Consider the following 20690-nt stretch of genomic DNA (forward strand, 5'->3'; position numbering starts at 1 on the left):
GTCGCTCTGCGATGGCTGTGGTGGCGGACAGGATGTCTGCGCCTCGTCCTGTGGCTGAGCATCGCTCTGTGCCTTGGCAGGCAACATGTTTCTTGCCTGCTGCCGCTCGTTGTTGGTTTGGCCGGTGGTGTCCGACAGGGGAAACCTGCGCTTAAGTGGTCAGCAGAAACGAAATCAGAATTATCCCATCAGATTATTTTAACTGGTTAAGATGGGCATTTACATAACCTCTTCATGCTTTCATACCAAAATTTCTTTCTAGGGTTGTTACTTGATAACGTATGAATAAAAGCTACAGCTGAAGGTCTTCTTCAGAATGCTTATTTATGAGACAGATAATTTCTTACTTTTTCTTGATCTCTGTATTTGTTATCTTGATGTAGGAGTTTTCACATTCTAGTGCTGCATTTTGTTGAAGAGCATGGGCCACAGGTAGCTCTGGTGTAACTGACTTATTTCAACATGCTTCTGTTTCATTATGTTGTTCTGAAATTGTCAGTTAATCTGTTATCTGGTATTTTACTTACAGATGGGGAAGCCATAGGGAGTTTGTATCATGGCAGCAGATGAGGATGGACTGGGACTGTTTGATAGCCACTACGGTGGTAAGATGTGTTACATTACTTTCTGTTTTGCAGTGACATCACACAAGCAGTCTTATGAAAATAAATAGGTCCAAAAATAACTTAGAAAACAAAATGGAAACAATTCAAGTTGGGACAAATACTGATGAGCTTCAACTGTAATTAAATGTCTGTGGCACAGTATCAGTGTAAGCCATATCCTATTAGTAAGTTTGGGTTTTAAACCATAACTCTGTATTTTGGATTTCTAATATGTTTTGAAGTGTGCCTGGAACTGGCCTCTCCCCTGTGTTTTATGGTATATAATTTAACCTTCACTGTATCCTAATGAAGTGAGTATTTAGACAGGTTAGGAGGTTTGTTACTTTGTTTGCTATTTGTAAAAGCAAATACACTATAATCTGGTATAGTACCAGCAGTCAAGGTACTCTAACATTAGCTCTGCAGTTAATTGATCTGTCACATGTTTGTGACATTCCCAGCCTCAGAAGGACTGTGGACGTTTATGTTTTTCTTTATAGTAATAATATTTGTTGCATAACTGGAGAGATTCACATTGAGGAGATGAGTGTGATAAGAGGCTTTGGAAAAAGACATGAAGAGAGGCTGAAGAGGTTTAAATTAAAATAGTTTTGAAGAACCAGTTAGCATGTGAACAGATGTCAGTAGTAAAGCAAATTCTTTGATACAATCTATGATACAGACTGTTACAATGCTTTCTGTTGTTTAGGGAGAATTGCTTCTTTTAACAGTACTGGTTTTATACTAATTCGTTTATGTTTGTTTCTGAGTTGTAAATCTGTTGTACTCAGTGTGTTCTAGAAAACAGCTTCAGATTCAGATCAAGTTGACTAAGTTTATAATTTTAAATTTCATTTGTACTTAAAGCCATGTAATTTGCTTCATGCACAGTTCTTGTAATATTTAGGAATTGATCTTTATTTTTGCTCCCTGGTGACTAAAGATCTTTTCTTCACAGTAGCAGTAGCTTGCTGGGTAAAATTCACCTGTCTTTTACTAGTCTATGCTACTACTTTTACTACGCTATACTGCTCCAGGATCACAGCTATGCTTATTTTATGGGGAGGTTAGAGGTTGGAGTTTACTAAGTTTTTACTTTGGGGCTTTTTTTTTTCCTTTTTTTTTTTCTTTTTTTTTTTTTTCTTTAGCTGAAGCTTCCCCCTTCAAGGAAGGTGATGAGAGTTCAGTGGATATTTACGATGGCTTGGACAACAGTTTGACAGTTCCTGGTAGGTTGACTGTATCTTGCTGCTTGTCTTGGAGCGTTATAGAGTCTCTGCTTCTTAGGCTGGTTTCAAGTGCAACAACAGTTATCTTTTTAAGTTTACATTTAGCGGGTCTAACATATGCTTCAGTGAGCTACTTGTTTAAATTCAAGATATATATGTTACACTCTGTATAAATACAGCAGAGAATTCTTAAATCTATTAGCTGAATGATTATAAGAGAGTTTTCATGTGATACTGGCTATTTTAAGAATCTTGGGCATAAAAAGCAGGGGAGAGAAATCTCAGCTGCTCTATCTATGCCTTGATACAGGACATTTTACCTGGGAAAAAGAACCTTCACTTTGTGGTTTTTAAATAGCTTCAGGACCCGAACCAACAGTCAGTAATCACTAAATCCCCAGTGAGAGCTCCAAAACATATTTTCTGTGTGATTCAGTACATTCAGTAGATACTTTTAACCTTTTGTTACTTTCTCAATAATTCCACGTGCTAACATAAATTGATTTCCTCTTTTAACTTCTTTGAAGGTAAGAAAGAAATGGACCCAGCACATGTTCTTTTTTCAGAGTCTTAGTGTACCTTTTAATGAAATGGCGTTTCTACCTGTTTCTAGTATTTAAACAAGTGTTTCTCTACAGATCTTACTACTGTAAGGCCATTGAATTTTTATGGAAAGACTATACTATACCCTACAGACATGAAGCATCTATACATCTTTTTCTCTCTTTCCATTTTGTGTTTGTTACAGCATGTAAGAGTATTCTGTAAGTCTGTATTTCACATACTGAGATGCATTGTTTAGTAAATATAAAAGATGCAAGGAGGAATAACTTGACACAAAGCAAACATTTAATATAGTCTAGTTCTGAGGAATCTTTTTTTTTAATTTAAAAAGAGGATTGGTGAGATTTGTGCTATATGCAGATAAGATGTTATTTGCATGTCATCTTGCATTGTGTTAGTGATACTCTTTGCATTATAGTGTAACTCAAAGGATTGAAGCGCAGTTCTGATAGCTAACTTCATTCATTTGTCTGCAAATGAATCTGCATTTAGAAAGGTGTCATAAGTCAGGTCCTGTCAGTAATACGTATTTGGTGAACAGAGCACACAGGTTCATTTGAGGAAAAAGCACCATTAACTAAATAATTTAGTGTGCTTGGGTGTTGGGTTGGTGTTTTTTTCACTTCTGTGGAACTAAAGCTAGGGAGTTTATGTTTGTGAGGGAATATAAAGCAGCAACGAACATTTAGTTAACATAAGAAGCATGGTATTTATCTCCATACCATCTCTACAGTAACCCCATGTGATTCTGATCAACTGATCCATGTTTATGAATGTGTAGGTCATTGGCATCTGAGTATTCTTTTTCTCAATAATTTTTTTTCTACTGCAAATGTTTGCAAGCTGAAGTCTGGCCAAAAGCTGAACGCATTGTAGAATGCACATATTTATTTCTAGTTTTCTGCTGTCTGTTGGCTCTGGAATTGTGGAACCTCAGATCACTGCTAAGATGTAGCCCTTCTTGCTTTGTAAATTAGGTTTACTGTGAGTTAGCTCTCCTTTGACGTAAAACAACTTATTAGACAGTCATAAAATGCACCCGTTAGGTGTCCTGTATATCTCTTAATTTTTCTGACACAATGTTTTCAGTTGAACTTTAATTTTCATTGTTACTTTTTATGTTGAGGTACATTGGACCAAGTATTTCTAATAAAACGAACATAAATGTTGAAATTCAGGATAGGAATTTCTCCAAATAAGGTCATGTGTTCTCCTCAGTGATACAATGCAACCTGGCTAGAAAAATACCTTCCTCTTTATGTAATTAATTTTCTTTCTGCAGACAATTCTGCTCCAAATTCTACACCAGCTGGAAACAGCTTAAATTTATTTGATGAGATATTAATTGAAGAAGGGACTGCAAAGGAAGCATCCTACAATGAGGTGTGTATTAATGTGACAAAATAATTCTGGTGGTTTTGGGTTTTGTTGTTCCAAATTTGCTTGAGTAAAGTGAAAAAAATGTTGTCAGTACGCTCACATCATGGGAAAAATAGGGAAACTCTTTTTAAATAAAGAAGTAAAAACAAGAGCACGCTAATAAATTGTTATGTCAACACGTTTATCAGAGTACCGTGAATCTCTCACTCTGTGACGTGGTCTGTTCTCATTTAACATCCTTTGCATATGGTTCATATATCAGCTACGTTATGGGAAAATGTACCATGATTGCATCTTAGTTAAATATCTGTTCAGACATCTGGTACAAAACTAGTCTTTGTATTTCTTCCACCAGATTTTACCAGACTAAAGCAGATAGGTCATGGATTAATCTTGTGTGTCGTTAAATTTTGTCCTTGAGACTGAAGACAACAGTGCAGTAGGTAACTGCCTCTAGCAAATTAGCGGAACACTTTACTCATGTAGCATCACCTATCCTGGTCTGTAAGACACGCCTTAACCACAAACTTGAGATGTGGAGTAAAATAGAAAGACATCCACAGATATAATGCTCTATAGAAGAAGCAGGAGCAAAACCTCCAGGAGTCTACTAAGTGATGAAAATGTCACTTTGAAAGTTTGAAAGCAATTGACTGTCGAAGTATGGCAATAGGGCAGTTGTACATTCTTCTGTGAAAGTTTTGTTGCCGTCTGCTTTTTAAGAAGGGCTTGTGCCAAATACATTTTATTTAATTTTGTGATCTCAACAGGAGCATGTCCTCTGCAGTCTGCTTTTGCAGTCCAGGTTTGTTTGTAGTAACTTTTTGCTGTGTTTTTCTTATCTGTTTGGTATTATATAAAATCTGACAAACAAGTCCTCATCTGTAGGGCTCTGAGAACTCCTGCTCCCCGATAATTGTGTCTTTAATTTCACAATAATATGGCTTCCTGTTACTCTTGGGCAAACACACATGGATTTCCTCTTATCTGAGTTTTTGTGACGATTTAGAGACTTGTATACCTGTTGGAGCATATTGAAGCTTTTTGTTTTAATAGGGCTTTAATATGTTACTTTTGGAAAAAAACAGAGCTTTGTAATATAAATTGCTGTGTTAACTAGGTATAAATCTAGAGGAGTAACTTTTCTGTGTAATTAAGTCCATTTCTGTGCTGTGAATTCTTCTCTCTCTGACAGTTGCAGGCAGAATACGGAAAATGTCAGCAGCAAATTAAAGAGTTGATGAAGAAATTTAAGGAAATACAGGCACAGGTACTGTAGTTCAAATGTCAACATTGTCAAGATCTATATAAACAAACTGAGTATTGCTTTGAGAGAGAGCTAATTTCATATTGTTTCCAGAATTAATCCATCACGTGGATGGTTTATAAAGCACCTCTGTAGGTGCTAGGAGCTTGCTCTGCCTAGGAGAGTCGCTAGGATAGCCTATTGACAAAATCAGTAGGTAAATTCACTTGTTTCACAATGGTTTGTGCAGTAAGACTTTAGTTGCTTAAAAGCTATCTTCTATGTCCTTAATTAGAAAATAAGTATGTGAAATTAATAGTTACAAGAAAGGTATCCAGTTCTCTTGTTTGAAAAATAGGCCTTTAATGCACTAGGGAGAGGATTGCAAAGATACCTGAGCTGTCATTAGAACTGGAAGAGAATGTCTGCGTTGCCTTGAGCATAGTGACATTTTGATAAGGCTGAACTGCTCTTCAACTTGAGGTAGTATCCCCATGCTGTGCTATTCTGTATGATTAGATTATCTTGGGCAATTCTGCAACATGCTCTGCTGTGTACTACAGGTAGGTCCCAAAGGTTCTATGCTTTGGAATGGTAGGCAGCTTCTGCCCTGTGACACTTCTGAATTGTTTTCTGCAAAACTTGTCTGCTTTTCTGAGGAGGCTTTGCTGAGGACAATTTTCAAGAGAAGGGACTGTCTCTGGGATTGACACATAGGGTTCTAGAACATCATATCTAGAAATGTTAGAAAGATAGAGCAGCCAAAGTTTGTTTTGATACCTTGAAAGAAATACAATTACCCTCTTTCTCTGCAAGTGCTTAAAAGCTACATCTCTCATTTGACACAGTGACCAGGAAAGCAATAAATTGAGTAAAACAATGAAGCAAAGGGGAGGGTTATAATTTTTTAGCTGTGTGGGTACTTGGTTTATTACATATTTCAGTTTTAATAAATTGTATGCTTAAAACTTCTTAAATAATTACAAGGAACATGAACAGGAGGAGGAATGTGAGTGATGTAAAAAAAAAAAACCCCAAAACCAAAAAACAAACAAACAAAAAAGCTCCTTTGGATCTCAATAAATCTGACTTCTCCAAAACAGTTTCTGTATGTTATACTGTCAGTTTGCATATGATGAGACTTTTTCTAATGCTTGTCTTGCATTGTTTTTCATTATGTTTGGATGCCCAAGCTAATTCTTTGGTTTTTTTCCCTCTCTCTCTTCCCCTTCCCCACTCTCTTTTTCTGTATATATTTTAAAATAGAATATCATTCTACAGAATGAAAACCAAGCTCTCAAAAAGAATATTTCAGCACTTATCAAAACAGCAAGAGTGGAAATTAACCGTAAGGATGAAGAAATCAGTAATCTCTATCAAAGGTAGAACTAGACAGTGGAACTGAAAACATGCTTTTTGTCTGATCACATTTATATACTTGTAAGAAACTTGTGTGTGTACTTTAAGTAAAACTAATGAGGAAAATTATTACTTAGTAAATAATTGTGTGGTGTAGTACTGGTACAATCGGAGGAAATAGGTATGTGTCGTCTTTGGTTGATGAAGTCTTTGGTTTCTAATTAAGCAAACAAGGAGGAATCTAAGGGGTGACCATTTGTCTGAATTCTTTTGTTCATTTGTTTTATTTAATCACCTGTTCCTTGTGGGTTGTCTAACCATGTTGCATGTTTCAAAGCAGATACTGTCTTACTCAGTTCAGCTTCAGAACTAGTCTGTTTTGTGATCTCAGACATGAATTCCATGGAACTTTTCAGACAACAAATGGAAATAAATAGAGAGACTGTACAATGTTTTCATGGCAAGGTATGAAAGGCCTGTCTCCAATGGTGGAGGACAGCAGCTAGAGAATTCTTGGTAGTTTCTGTGTGATACTGATCTTACTGCAAGGAGTTAAAAATATTAAAGTGTGGATGGGAGAGTAGCTGAGTGTAAGATTTCGGAACCACTTGAAACCAGAGCAGGGGTCCAAGATTCAGGACCCCTAGCTTATCACAAGGTCACTTGTGTGATGTCAGCCACAACATTGGTTTGTTTGTGTTTCAGTTTGACCATTTGATATTTTCTTGCACCAAAAGGTATCATAGAGGAGGAGGTTTGTTTGATGTTGCTGTGCTAGAGGCTATATGCATATTACCTATGCATTTTTTTTTCTAAATACATAAAATTACCAGATATAGTCTGATGGAAGTCAAGAGGTTTTAACATGTGTAATTCTTTCAGTTGATTTGCTTTGATATGATAGCTGTCATTTTCACACCTTTAAGTATTATATTCTGGGTTTTAAATTAAATTGTTTGAAAAATATTTTCTTGCTTTGAATACTCACCCTTGTTAAATAGTTTACAAACTCCGTTTGCAATACCTTCTGATGATGATGAAAATTCATGAGTGAAGTATTTGATCTAGGTATTTTGGAGGCAACCATCATGGAAAATTGTGGGGAAAGTGGCACATCAAGGTCTTAGAAGCATGCCTCCTCTGCTGCAGGGTCTACAATAAATTGGCTCATCTTAAGCAATCTACCTATCTGTAAAGAGTACTTCAAAGATAATATCTTTGAAGGAAATTGTTAGTGCTTATGTAAAAAAAAAAAATCAAAACAAACTTAAAAAAACAAAAGCTCCACTTGGATACAATTACATTCATCACACATGTGTGCACATTTAATATCCAGCCTAAAGCACGGTGAAAACTTGTCAGTATAGCTCAAAATTAAACAAATATAGGAGAGGGTTTTGGATTACAACAACTGCAGCATTGCTTTAGTTCAACGTTCAATTCATATCACAATGTCACATTTCTGGAGTAGAGCCAGTTTTATAAGCTGATCATTAAATATTTAAATTTACTCTATGGGCCCATAGGAAGTGTTGAATTTTATAAAGCAAAACCAACCCCATTTTGTACTGGAGATAAATACAGAATTATTTTACACTTTAACTGATTCTCTGAAACTGGACACTGAATCAACGTGGAATTTCAGACCAAAACCAAACGTCTATGTGTAGCAACCACTTCATCCTTGACTCTAAAAAGGAGCCATATATTTGGTAGCTTGCTGCCATCATTTGTTGGTGTGACTGACTTCTGTTGCCTCCCATATGTATTAGACAAAATCATTCTTTTTAGATAGTGGAGAGTATTTGAGAAAGTTGTCTTTAATTGTCTTTAATTATGTCATTTTAATGAAATTTTTTGTTGAATATGGCAGAAAAGTGTCTGTCTGGGTTTGTTTGTTTTTCTGATGAGGTAACTTTGATGCGTTTTATTAGTAATGAGTAAGGGTTCAGGCCATACAGGCTACATGTGCCCTTTTTAATTTAATTTTTTTCTTTTTATTATGATGACCTTGCAGCAGTGCTTGTGGCCTTGATGGGGCTTGATTATTGTAATTTACTACTTGTTTTCTGTAGCTTGCAGCAAGTTCCAAACATGATAACTTATCTGCTTGTTAGGTAGAGTAAGCACAGTCACATTATACCTATTCTTTTAGTTGCAAGTTTACCAAATAGTAAACTATTGAATTGCTCTTTTTTAAATTATCTTTTTAAATCACTAATGCTGTAAAGAACAACTTTTTTTTTCCTAGGGGAAGGCTTCTCTTATTGCTGGACAATGAAATACTAATTGAATTACTGAAATTGTTAATTAGACTCAATATAGTATTTTTCCATGGATATTGCTTTTTCTTGATGAATTTCATTTTGAAAATACGTACGCAAATTATATATTTTTGCTGTGTGCCAATGGAAATTATTAAACTTCTTTTTTTATCCCATGTTTTTTTCAACTTGAAGCTGAAAGAAAGCATGAAAAATTTTTAGAGATATATGGATTCATTGCAATTTGGCTTTAGTTAAAAATAATGTAACTTTTTTCTTTTTTGTAAACAGGCTGTCGGAATTTCCCAATCATCGAAGTAGCTTCACCAGAACATACCTTCCAGGATCAACTAATGGAAGATGCTCTGAAACGTGTAGGACAAAAGATTCCAAATTCAGACCTTCTGATTTAGGTGACAGTATAAAGATGGAGCATAGAGTGAAAAATGACTGTTCAAAAGAGACTTACCACAGTTACTCATCTCCTAATAGGGACAATGGGAAGTTTAGTTCTGAAAAAATAAACACTCCATATTTACTGAGATCTCCTCCCGAAGAGCTGTGCAATGATGGTACCCATATGTGTCTACCAAACTATGACCATGGTTCCAACAAGGATAACAGAAAGGAAAGAAAAGAAATGAAAACTAATGAACAGCATACTAGGGGACCTGTCAACAAATACAAAAGAGAAGTACATCAGAGCACTGGAAACAATGGTAACTGTAACAATGGTGACAGTGAAGAGGGGAATTCAGATCCTCAGCAAAAGCTGAAAACCCTTTCAGAGAAGCCTAGTAAAAATGAGTCACAAAAAAAAAGTCAGAGTGTAAAACTCAAATGCAGTCCAAGTGTAGAAAGAAGAGTAGAAAGGAGTGTTTCTTCCTGGGAGAAACAAACTACTGGTAAAGACAGATTTCAAACAGGAGGTGAATTTTATGCTGATGAGAGGTCACAAAATCTATTTAAAAAAGACATTAAAACACACGATAAAGATGAAAAAAATGCTGGCCAAAAAAATAAACCAAATGAAAAGCTACAGGAGCAGCCAAGGAGGGCTGGTAGAGGGAGTAGTCCACACTCAAAGAATGAACATACAAAGAGTCTTCATGAATCACGTAAATGTCGTGCGGAAGAGTCTAGAAAAGGAAGAGACATTGACAGCAAGAGAGACAGGGGAACAAATGATCATGCTTCCCGAGAAGGAAGGACTTCACCTTCTAATTCCAACAGCAGAGAACATAAATATGCACGCTTGAAGGAAAATAGTAGTAGATATGAATGGGAAACAGCACATTCCAAATCAGAAAGACACAGAACTGAAGAAAAAAGGAAAAGAGAGAATCAGGATGAAAATAGACATTTTAGAAATGAAAGAAAAGTTGCAAAAGAGATTTCTCACCAATCTGGAAAAGAATCCAAAAAAGGCACAGACGTTACAAAAAGTGAGAGAAACAAGCCCTGTAAGCTAGAAGAAATATACAGAGTAGCAGATATCTTAAAAGACCATAAAATCCCCAAAACTAAAGGTGGTCACACTGGGATAAAAAGCAAAGACTTGAAACTTAGCTTTATGGAAAAGCTAAATTTAACTCTTTCTCCTGCTAAGAAACAATGTCTTTCTCCAACAGATGGACTTAAAACACCTTCCCAAAAGGCCACTGATGAGAGAAGTACAGAGCTCACGCTGCAGGCAGAACTGTTAGATTCTGCCCACCCTGTTAACTGTGGTCCCACAGTGCAAACTAATTCAACACTACAAGTTCTGGACAGTGCAGCTCAACACAACGTGGAACCAGCACTGCTTGTTTCTGTCAATTCTGGAAACGAAGCCTTGAAAGTAACAGCAGCAGCAGATCCAGCACAGTTTGAAGCATTGCCAGCAGTGCCAACTGATGAACTGAGCTCAGAAACCTTACCAGAAGCAGAAGTGGGTCAAGTACAGCCCCAGGCCTTGCCAGGAGCAGCAGAGGTACTGGTTCCTGATGAGATGCAGGCTGAAACTTTGTCATCGGCAGCAGAGGCTTGTGATCTGGTTGAACTGGAAGCCTCAGCAACAGCAGCGGCTGTGACGGATCTGAATGACTCTGAATCTTTGACCCTGGATGTGGCAGGGAGTGTGGCAGAGTGTGAAAACTTGCCTGTGACCATGGGTGTGATGCAGGATAATCATGTACCAGCAGCAGCCAAAGTGACACAATCTGAACCTGCCAGTGAAAGTACGGGACCCCTTCCAAACTCTGCAGCAGAGAAGAGAGAGGAAGATAAAATACAGATAGCTGCAGACATAGAAAGCTCAACAGACCAACGTGGCTCTCAAAACCTTGTCTTGGATGACTCGGATGCCAAAAGTTCTGGTAACCTGGAGTCCTGTGATGTCGCAGATGGTATTAGCGAAACAAAACCAGACTCTTTAATAGAATTAGTGAAGGACAATGATCACTTGGCTGCAGAAAATGTTGAGTGTCCCGTTGAGGAAAAGGGTGTCTGCAAAATTAGTACATCTCAGTCGCTTGACAGAACTATGTTAACTGATAAGGACGCACCATTAGTTGACCAGAATGCTTGTGATCTGGAGCCAGACCTAACTGAAATTGGTACAACAGCATCTTCTCTTAGCAGTGAGATGTATCCTAGAACTAAAGAGAGGGAAACTAACCCAGTTCCTCTTGATGATGACAGCTCAATACTGAGCATTGATCTCAATCACTTGAGGTATATTCCGAAGGCAATCAGCCCACTGAACAGTCCAATACGTCCTTTGGCTAAAGCACTTAAGATGGAAAGTCCCTGCAAAGGTCTTGTGAAGAGTTACAACAAAGGTATTTGTATACCTATTTTTTAATTTCTTTTCTACATAAAGGCTTAGAAGATCCATTCATGGAAAGCAAAGAAAACTTCTTGTAACTGCTTTCTCAAAAATTGTTTCCTCTTAAGCTGTACAAGTCTCAGTGGTCCGTTTTGTTTGTAGTGGAACCATATAACAGTACAGCCGAGATTGTAGCCAGTTGAACATTAGTGGTATAAAAATTGGAGTTTGTCACTACTGACAGATGAGTGGTTGAAATAAGAGTTACATACTAATTTCTAAAAAAAAAAAAATACATATAGGTTTCCTAATTACAATTGGTTCTGAGTAGGTCTCAGTAGATTTTTCTCTGAAATTGTAGAGGCAAAAGTTAATTAGGATCATATTCTTTCAAGTATTTTATTTATGAGAAAGCTGGAGAGAGTACCTGAGACTTAATTTCTAGGATATCAGCTAAGAGAAGGCTGTGCTCTCCATCTGCATTAATTTCAGTGTGACTTTTTATATGTATTTTATAATTGTGAGTCGGTCGGTGGGCAAAAAAGTAGAACAAAGAGAACATTGGGATTTATCATTAATAAATTAAGAGATAACTCCAAAGAAAGATGTCAGGGGTGTAAAATACAATGACAGCACTCACAGGAAGAGAGAATAGGTGACACAAAGTTTGAATCTTTTACTTGTGTGAATTTAAGTCTTCCTGTAGCATCCTGCTGCAACTAATAAAAAGTTTTTTTTGAAGTTTAGATTTCCTACTAGAAGAGGAATGGTAGAGTGGCATTTAAATGCTTTTTCTGATGTTTCAGAGCATAATCCTTATGTCTTTTTGCAAATCTTAGTGTAGTTTACTCTGGAATTCTGTCTCTTATGCTTGAGACAGCTAGTCTCTTAAGTGTGAATTCCTTTAGCAGTTTATATTTCATTCCTGTAGTAGTTTATATTCTTTGAAATACCTGGGGGGACACAAGAGCTTTGGAATCAGGGTAGATGAACATCAAATAAAAGTATTTTTCTAATTTTGTAGTGTTTCCCTGAGTTACTTTAATTAGAGGAATCCGTCTTGTTCAGAACTTGCTGCTAAACTCCAAAGCAGTGATTTTCTGAAGTCGGATGCCTAGTTGTCTTTGTGATCTAACTAATGATATGCATGTCAAATGTTCTGCCTCTGTTAAATTGACAGGAGGCTATGGCTTCTCTTGGCCTTGAAATTCAGTACTTGCCTTTCTACAGTTCTGCAGGACAGGGGTACATATATTAATACTAAATTTTGACCACTTTCGTGTTATACTTTGTCAAAATATTGATAAGTTTGAGAAGGTATTGATCCTTGTAAAACTGAAATGGAGGTGGTGATAGAATATGTTTTTGATCCTGTGTAGAATCTTGAAGTGTTAATCACAAGTTCATTTTTTTATGGAGATCAATTTAGATAAGATGTTTTATGAGATTAAATGTTTGTTAGAAGTCATTAAGCAGTCTAATCTATGTGCAGTTGAACATAAGAGTGTTTTATTAACTAGAGTGCCCAGCAAGCCTAAAATTAACTGCAAATCTCATTAATCAATACATACACACTTCAGTGGAATTTTTATACAATGGAAATGAGCTTGCCTTTTCTTCTTTCGTAACATGCTACTTTGTAGTCAACTGTAATTGCTTATTTTTCTTAACAAAATAGCATCTGGTTTGAATTTTAAATAATGATTAAATACATATTTAATGGCAACTCAAAAATATAAAACATTTAATAAACTTATTTTTGAGGCAGAGTAAGACATATTACATTTGACAGAACTTTAGCCTTTTCTCTCGCATATCTCATGCCTCATTCCTGTCATTCAGGAACCTGAACTGGAGGCTTTCTCTGAAATTTCTAAGAGAAAAGCTTTTTGTGCTGTTGTGCTTAGTTACAGTGCTGGTAATCTTGAATGCATCAAAAACTGAAATAGGAGTTTTATCATGTGTGTTGTGCCAAGTACTTTTTTTGTTTAGTAAGTCAGTTTATTGAAAGACTCAGAGGACCTTATTATCGGCCTTGGGAAAGATAGTCGAATGCAAACATTAGTAGGTCATTTGTTCTTCTCATTTTGTTTTTGTTGTGAAACTGTTAAAAGCTACTTAGTGCATGTAAATGTTAGTCCATAGTGATGTTAAAGTTAAAATTTAGCTTGTGCAGTGTTCAGAAAACGTGTTAAAGTAAATAGAAAGAGGTTCAAAATTTATGGAAACTGCTAGATTTTTCTTTTTTTAATGGGTGTGTTTGTGAAATAGGTGTTTTTGGTGAAATGTTGAGGTCTTATTTGCCCTTTGAAGCTCAGAAAAATCCCTTAAACTAGCTGCTGAAGCAAACCACCCAAACTTGTAATAGCTCGAACTTCCTCAGTTGTCGTTGGCCGTTTCAAGAACGGTCACTTCACAGAAGAGAATCTTCCATTTTTTTCTGAAAATGTCCTTATAATTGCATTCTTTATGGTGATTAGCAAACTGTTTTCTTTTTATAGATTTAATTCCTGAAAGTACAGTTGTCGTCTGTCCCTCAAAGAATTTGTCAAAGGAGGTAAACAAAGAAAATCAAAAGCCAGTTAGCATGTCTGATGAACACTTAGAGATGGAGTCACAGCTGAGTATCTCTTCAGATGAAATAGAAGAAGGAGAAATTATAAGTAGTGATGAAGATGAAGACCAAAAAGAATCTAAACCAGAAAGAGGCTCTGAAAATACAAAAAAGTCAAGACCAAAAGCTTCTCCTGAGACACGAAATTTGACCAGCAGTCCACATAATCAAAAGAGCAAAACTGTGCGTTGCAACGAAGAGAATGGAAAATTTGTTGCTGTGAAAGTAAGTACAAAGAAGAACGGAGAGAGGCATAAAAATCAGACTTTCAGATCTTCAAAGGATGTGAAGAAGAACAAAACTGTAAGCATTGCTTGTCTTGAAAAAATAGTTCATGTTATTGTTGAACCTTCAAATGTACAAGAAATCATGCAGATGCTAAGAGCTATACGAAAACAGATGAGGAAAAATTACATGAAGTTCAAGGTACACTTCCCAGTTCAGCATTTTCACAGAATTGTAGAATCTGGTATCATAAATTTTACATCATTAATAAAATACTTGAACTTTTCCAAGATGTCTACATTAGGTGAGACATTAAAATTGAATATCTGTGATATTATAGAGTCCAAACTTAAGCAAGTTAAAAAGAATGCAATAGTGGACCGCCTATTTGAACAACAAGTATCGGATATGAAAAAACAGTTATGGAAATTTGTAGATGAACAGCTTGATTACTTATTTGAAAAGATAAGGAGAATTATAATAAAACTGTGTGATGTGGGAAATGAGAGTGAGGAAGGGAAGTTTGAAAGAGCAAGAAAGCAAAGACACAAGATCAGTCATAAAAATGAAGTGCAAAGATCTAGGAAAAAGTCCCTGAAAGCCAGACCTCAAAAGCCTGAAGAATATATCCTTTCGAAGCAAATTGTGGATTATCAACGACGTAAGTGCCACCATGAAAAAAATAAAACAGATGCTCCAAAAACTGCCTTTACAAAATGTCTTAACTCCATTGATAATACGAGGAATTCCCAAACCAAAGTGCATCTTTCTAAAGAGAATAATTTGCAAGGCACTCTCACTCCATTGAAGGGTGTAAAATATGAAAAGGAAGGATTCCAGCTATCCAGAGATGCTAACAAGTCTGATCTTAGTTATGAGCTTCTCACAGAACAGCAAGCATCCAGTCTTACATTTAATCTTGTAAGTGATGCTCAAATGGGTGAAATTTTCAAAAGCTTATTGCAAGGTTCTGATCTCTTAGAAAAAAATGGTGGCAATATCGACAGAAATGAGTGGGAATTCAGGACTCCAGAAAAACAGTTTTTAGACAGTCGTAAGTGCAGAGGTAGTACTGCTGGACTGGTGCAAGAGATTGCTGCAAAGGAGGCTTGTGTGGAATCTCGACCAGTAGAGGATATTAACTGGCCTATTGTTTCACCTGTAAGAGCTCCATCTTTAGCATCTAGGCTTCAGATGTCTGTTGATCCAGATGTACTAGATGAAAGCTGTATGTTTGAGGTTCCTACAAATGCAGCCTCATGCAAAGAAGATGAATGCAATTTACAAAAAAATAAATCATTTGTTTCTTCTATCCTCCTTGAAGATTTGGCTGTTTCCTTAACTATTCCATCACCTTTGAAATCAGATGCTCACCTCAGCTTCCTAAAACCTGAGAATAATTCTAGCTCAACTCCCGAGGGTGTTCTCAGCGCACATTACAGTGAAGATGCACTTCTTGAAGAGGAGGATGCCACTGAACAAGACATTCATTTGGCTTTAGAATCTGATAACTCAAGCAGTAAATCAAGTTGTTCTTCATCATGGACAAGTCGGCCTGTTGCTCCCGGTTTTCAGTGTCGCCCTAGCCTACCAATGCAAGCAGTAATCATGGAGAAATCCAATGATCATTTTATTGTAAAGATTAGGCGTGCAGTGCCGTCTACCTCACCAGCAGCTGATCAGGTGGCTTCAGTGAAGGAGGTGCGGGCATCATCAGCCAAGATTGAAAAAGATGAAATGAGAAACGGGGAAAAAGAAAGGGACAGTGAGAGTGCCATAGCAGCCACTGTGCAAGAAACTGTCAAATCAGATCTGGTTAAGACAGATCAGTTGCCTCATGTCAGCACTGGACAAGAACAAAATCCTGTCTTACTTCAGCCTCTAAAGGAGTCACATAAAGGAAAGGAAGGAGCTGCTGGGTTGCTTGGACCCTGTAGAAAATCTTCAAATGCTGAGAGTCATGACACTGAAAGCCCAGATGAAGTTTCTGAGCAATCTCAGCCATACAAATTGAAAGTATCTGAAAACATAAATGAAATGGGTGTTAGATCTCAAGCTTCTTTTCCTGATGGATGCAGTATAGACTCATACATAGACTTAACAGATGATATTGTTAGTGAAACTTCAGGTCGTGCAGTGGAATCCACTGCAGATAACAGGACTCAGGAAACTTCTACAGGAAACTCAGAAATCAGTGATAAAAAGGAAGAACTGGAAGAGTGCTCTGATGCGTTCATAGACTTAACAGAAGAGCTTTCCAATGAGACTGTAGCAGGTGAATGTAATCACGAAACAAAATCTACTTCAAATACTGATTCAGGATGCCAGATAAGTATAGATGATAAAACCAGTAAAAAAAGGAAGAGGGAGGCTGTCAGAGAGAATTCCAACTCAAAAAGGCAACGAAAAGAAACTGAATCAGCAGGTGAAGGGAGCGATGCAAGTGATGTGAAGTCTGAGGAGGTAAATTCAGCACTCAGACAATGTTCTGATAAGAGGAATGAATTGCAGCAGAACAAAGGCTCTTCTCCTTTGGCTTCATCTGCATCATCACCTAGTCTGTATGCCAAAAACATCATTAAAAAGAAGGGAGAAGTAGTAGTTTCCTGGACAAGGTAATTTCTGATTTTATCTGCTTGATTGTTTTAGCGTTCTTTAAATTACATGATATACTAAAATGTGGGAAGAAAAGGATATTTGGCTGATGGCTGAAGTTATTCAGTAGCTCTACATCCTTCTGTAAATAGTGGAGTTGGAGCCTCTTTCTGTCTATGCAGGATGGTTTTATGAGATTGATGTCTTCATGTAGAGTACCACTGAAAGGTGCCAAAGTCTATTTTATCCTTTTTCTATAACAGTTGTCCAGGGGAAAAAAAATAAAACTAAGGGATGAACTGATTTCATGTAGGCCTGTTAGCAGCCTTTGGAAGAGAACAATTTTTAGTCATTTCTTAGGTAGGTTAAATCAGATTTGCCTTAAAGAAGGTGACTTCCATACATCACAACTAATTCTATCACTTACCCAGATCTCCCAAAAGAAGGGTACTTTTGCTTTTGTTTTTAAAGCTTATATGCTAAGGTTACAAGACCTACTATATTGCACTGTCTGTAATTTTTGTTTCCCCTGCCCACTTCCTTTCCTGTCCAAAAATTCCAGCCAGGCTTGGTAGGGATGGAGGTCTGTGATGTTCCTACAAGGCCTGGAAGCATCAGTGAACTGGGTAAAGGAGAGCAGCTAAAGATTTCCCCCACTGAGAGAAGGCATGAGAGCAAACAATTTTCTGTTTTCGGGTCTGCGCTGCTCAATCTGCAGAAGTGTACTAGTCAACCATTCAGTCCATATATTCCAGGTCGTAAGATGTGGGTGACAAATGAGGTGACTATGTGTCGAAGACACATACAAAGTTATTGTGGTATATTCTTATCCTTAAGCAACTGTAGTTAGCAGGTTTTGCTGTTCTTCTTAGAACTTGATACAATCAACACTTGATAAAGGGGTTGCTAAAATTTTCAGGACATAATTTTCTGAACTACAGATATGAAGTAAGTTTCTAGGTAGCATTTTAAAAGAAAATCAACTCTGTCATTGAAAAAAGACTGCAAAAGCTAATATGATTTTTAACATGCAAACCAATGAGATAGGAAGAGATTATTACAGTTTTCCTTATGAATATGGCTAGGTTTTCTGTGTCAGTCTCTGTCCACTTTTGAACTGTGCCTAAAAAAATAAAAGTTTATTTAAAAACTACTCATTACATTTTTCTTTGAAATGGAGGAAATCAAATATAATTTATTGGAATATGGCAGGTTTCAACAAAGATCTATAGTAGCTACTGTATGACTGTGTCTATATACATTTTACATATAACTACATTCATCAGTGAGACAAACAGCAAATCGGTGACACACTTAAGAATAGACTCCTGCTCCTTTATTCTCATGTGAACAGTAGATGTGCTCTGAGTATGTTCGTTATATTAAGCCACTTACAGAAGTCCAACACCTCTCAGTTTAATATTTTAATGTCTGTGGGCCTTAGGTGAAAGCTGCTGCCTAGCCACGCAAACTGAGGCCAAGTCCACCTAGAACTACTGGACCCTGTTGAATTTATGACTTCTTTTCAATTCAAGCTTAAGTGTCTGATTTAGAAGCATAAAACTCTTCTTGATGCATTTGGTTTTGGGCTAATCTTATTGTAATAATCCTGCCCTTCCTAACAGGGTAGCATAATCTCTACTACCACTTGTTTGTACTGACTCTGTTACTCTGTGCTGGTAGAGAGGAGGATCCTCCCTAAGTTCATTGCTGCTGTTTGAACTCATGCTCTGTAATTTGGAAATACTCAGAATTTTATACATGCCTGTTATGTATTTTTTTTTTTGTCTGTGTATATGTACACATACATATCAATATTTTTTAAATGCATTTTTGCTGTAGGAATGATGACCGAGAAATTTTACTGGAATGTCAGAGAAAAGGACCATCAAGCAAAACCTTTATTTCCTTAGCTGCTAGGCTGAACAAAAGCCCAAATCAGGTAGGTGCTATCATTCTTATAGTTGATAACAACTATATTGCTACATTTAGGATTGCAGTTGAACAAAAACCTTTGGAGATCTGCTAATTTGGAGTTGTTTTTTCCTTATGTCTTTTGTTGAGGGGTTCTTGAAAAAAGAATCCTAGATTCTCCTAGTTGTTACTTTTAAAAAAAAATACACATTTGAGGGATATTATGGTCCAGGGATTCTTTAGTACCTGCTTGATTGCTACCTTGAAACTGCTGTGTCTATTCATAAGCCAGGGGCAACAGGATTGTTTCTATTGTTGAATCAACACTTAGATAAAGAAAGGCCATTTGGAGAAGCCCAAAGCCTTTGCACACATTTAATAAATTAGAAAAGGTTTTAAATTGGAGCTGGAAAAAAAAAAACCACAAGTATTTTGCAGAAAGGACATTTTTCATTAAAATGTTTCCTTCTTTCTTTCGCTTTTTAATTAAAGAATCTTCAAAAGATACAGTTGTCAAATTGTTGTAGAATATTTCCAGAGGTTTCCGTATAACTTTGTACTTGTCTTGAATTACTATCTTAATCTCTATCCTGCAAATGTAAAAAGGGAGAAACACCCATTTCACTAAGTTAGAAAGTCCTGCGTGCTCGGGATTTGGCTTTTAGGATGTTGTGTTGTATCATTACAGAGTCTTTGTGGGTGGATGGTTGGATAAAACAGTGTTATCTGTGCATTTATGCCGCTCTTCCCAGTTAGCTATTTGGTGGATGCTTTAGCAATATCCATATAGCAGTAAGAAATACTAACTTACAATTTAATGAGGTTGCTATGTAAGCTGTAGCTATGCTCATCGAAAAGATGTTTGACACTCATCTGCAAAAATCTCTAGTAGGCAGATTACTGTATGACGAGCCTTAAATACCTGAAGCAATAGTTGTACAAGAGGGTAGAAAATAACCAATAAACTGTGCTTTTTGTGGAGTACAAAATAAGCCTTCATCCTTACATTTGAATCCTACTCACAGTTATACCTGGCAAAATTCAAGTCTAATTGACTTTGAAGCCTTCATGTTTTTCCGTCCTTGTAAGGAAGCCTGTGTTAAACCAGTAGTGGGCTCTTGCTCTCTGTAATTAACCCAGAGGCTATTTCAGATGTCAAAGGTATAGGAAGACTTCCTACATCCAATTAACCTGTTAATGGTGCTCCTAAATTTCTACCACTAAAATTGGAAGCAAATAACAGACAAAATAGTGGTCCTTTTTTAAAAACTTTATGCTGTCAGATCAGTCTGTCTTGGTAGGTATGGAAATCTGGAGCCTTAATGATATGTCTTTTTTTTGTCCTCCATTAGGTTTCAGAAAGATTCAAGCAATTAATGAAGCTGTTCAAGAAATCCAAGTGCAAGTAAACTTAACCACCAAGTCGCTTCAGGGTTACAGGGCTTAGCTGTTACCAGCAATGATGGAACACAAGCACTGCATTCATTTGATGAGATGAGTGTGAGGTATCCAAGTCAGAATACTAAGTTTGGTAAATTTGGTGGACTCTTAATTATTTACTCCTCTGTCCATGTTTCCTCTGAAGTGCTTTATCAGAGTAATGCAGAGGGAACTTGACAAACCGGCTGGGAAAGAATGGGCACGTACAAATGGAGCAGTATCATTTCAAGGGAGGGACATCTGTTGGTTAAATGCATTCTATAAGCAAGGACAAGGGCGTGCAGTCAAGAGAAAATGGTGTCTCTTGCTTAACTTCTCAGAAGTACTGCATATGGTGATGTTGAACTAGCATTTTAAAAAGTAAGAGTGCCTTGGAATCCAGTTGATAGATAATCGTGGAAAATGGCAGGTATGCCATCTTGGTTACCTTAAAACGTCTTTTAGGT

The 20690-nt window shown here is 36.8% G+C and overlaps 1 protein-coding gene across 1 annotated transcript; it reads left to right on the forward strand.

Annotated features, from left to right (window-relative positions):
- Nucleotides 1–556: 556 nt before the first annotated feature.
- CASP8AP2 (caspase 8 associated protein 2) lies at nt 557–20213 on the forward strand (the record flags this gene model as incomplete). The annotated part of the gene is made up of 9 exons (XM_081998337.1): nt 557–605; nt 1754–1834; nt 3681–3781; nt 4974–5048; nt 6291–6406; nt 8939–11469; nt 13958–16910; nt 18733–18832; nt 20157–20213. 9 exons carry the CDS (start codon nt 557–559, stop codon nt 20211–20213), a joined length of 6063 nt encoding a protein of 2020 aa, XP_081854463.1.
- Between the last annotated feature and the right edge of the window lie 477 nt (nt 20214–20690).

The sequence above is a fragment of the Phaethon aethereus genome, assembly GCF_964289735.1.
Source record: "Phaethon aethereus genome assembly, chromosome: 3".
NCBI classification, from domain to species: domain Eukaryota; kingdom Metazoa; phylum Chordata; class Aves; order Phaethontiformes; family Phaethontidae; genus Phaethon; species Phaethon aethereus.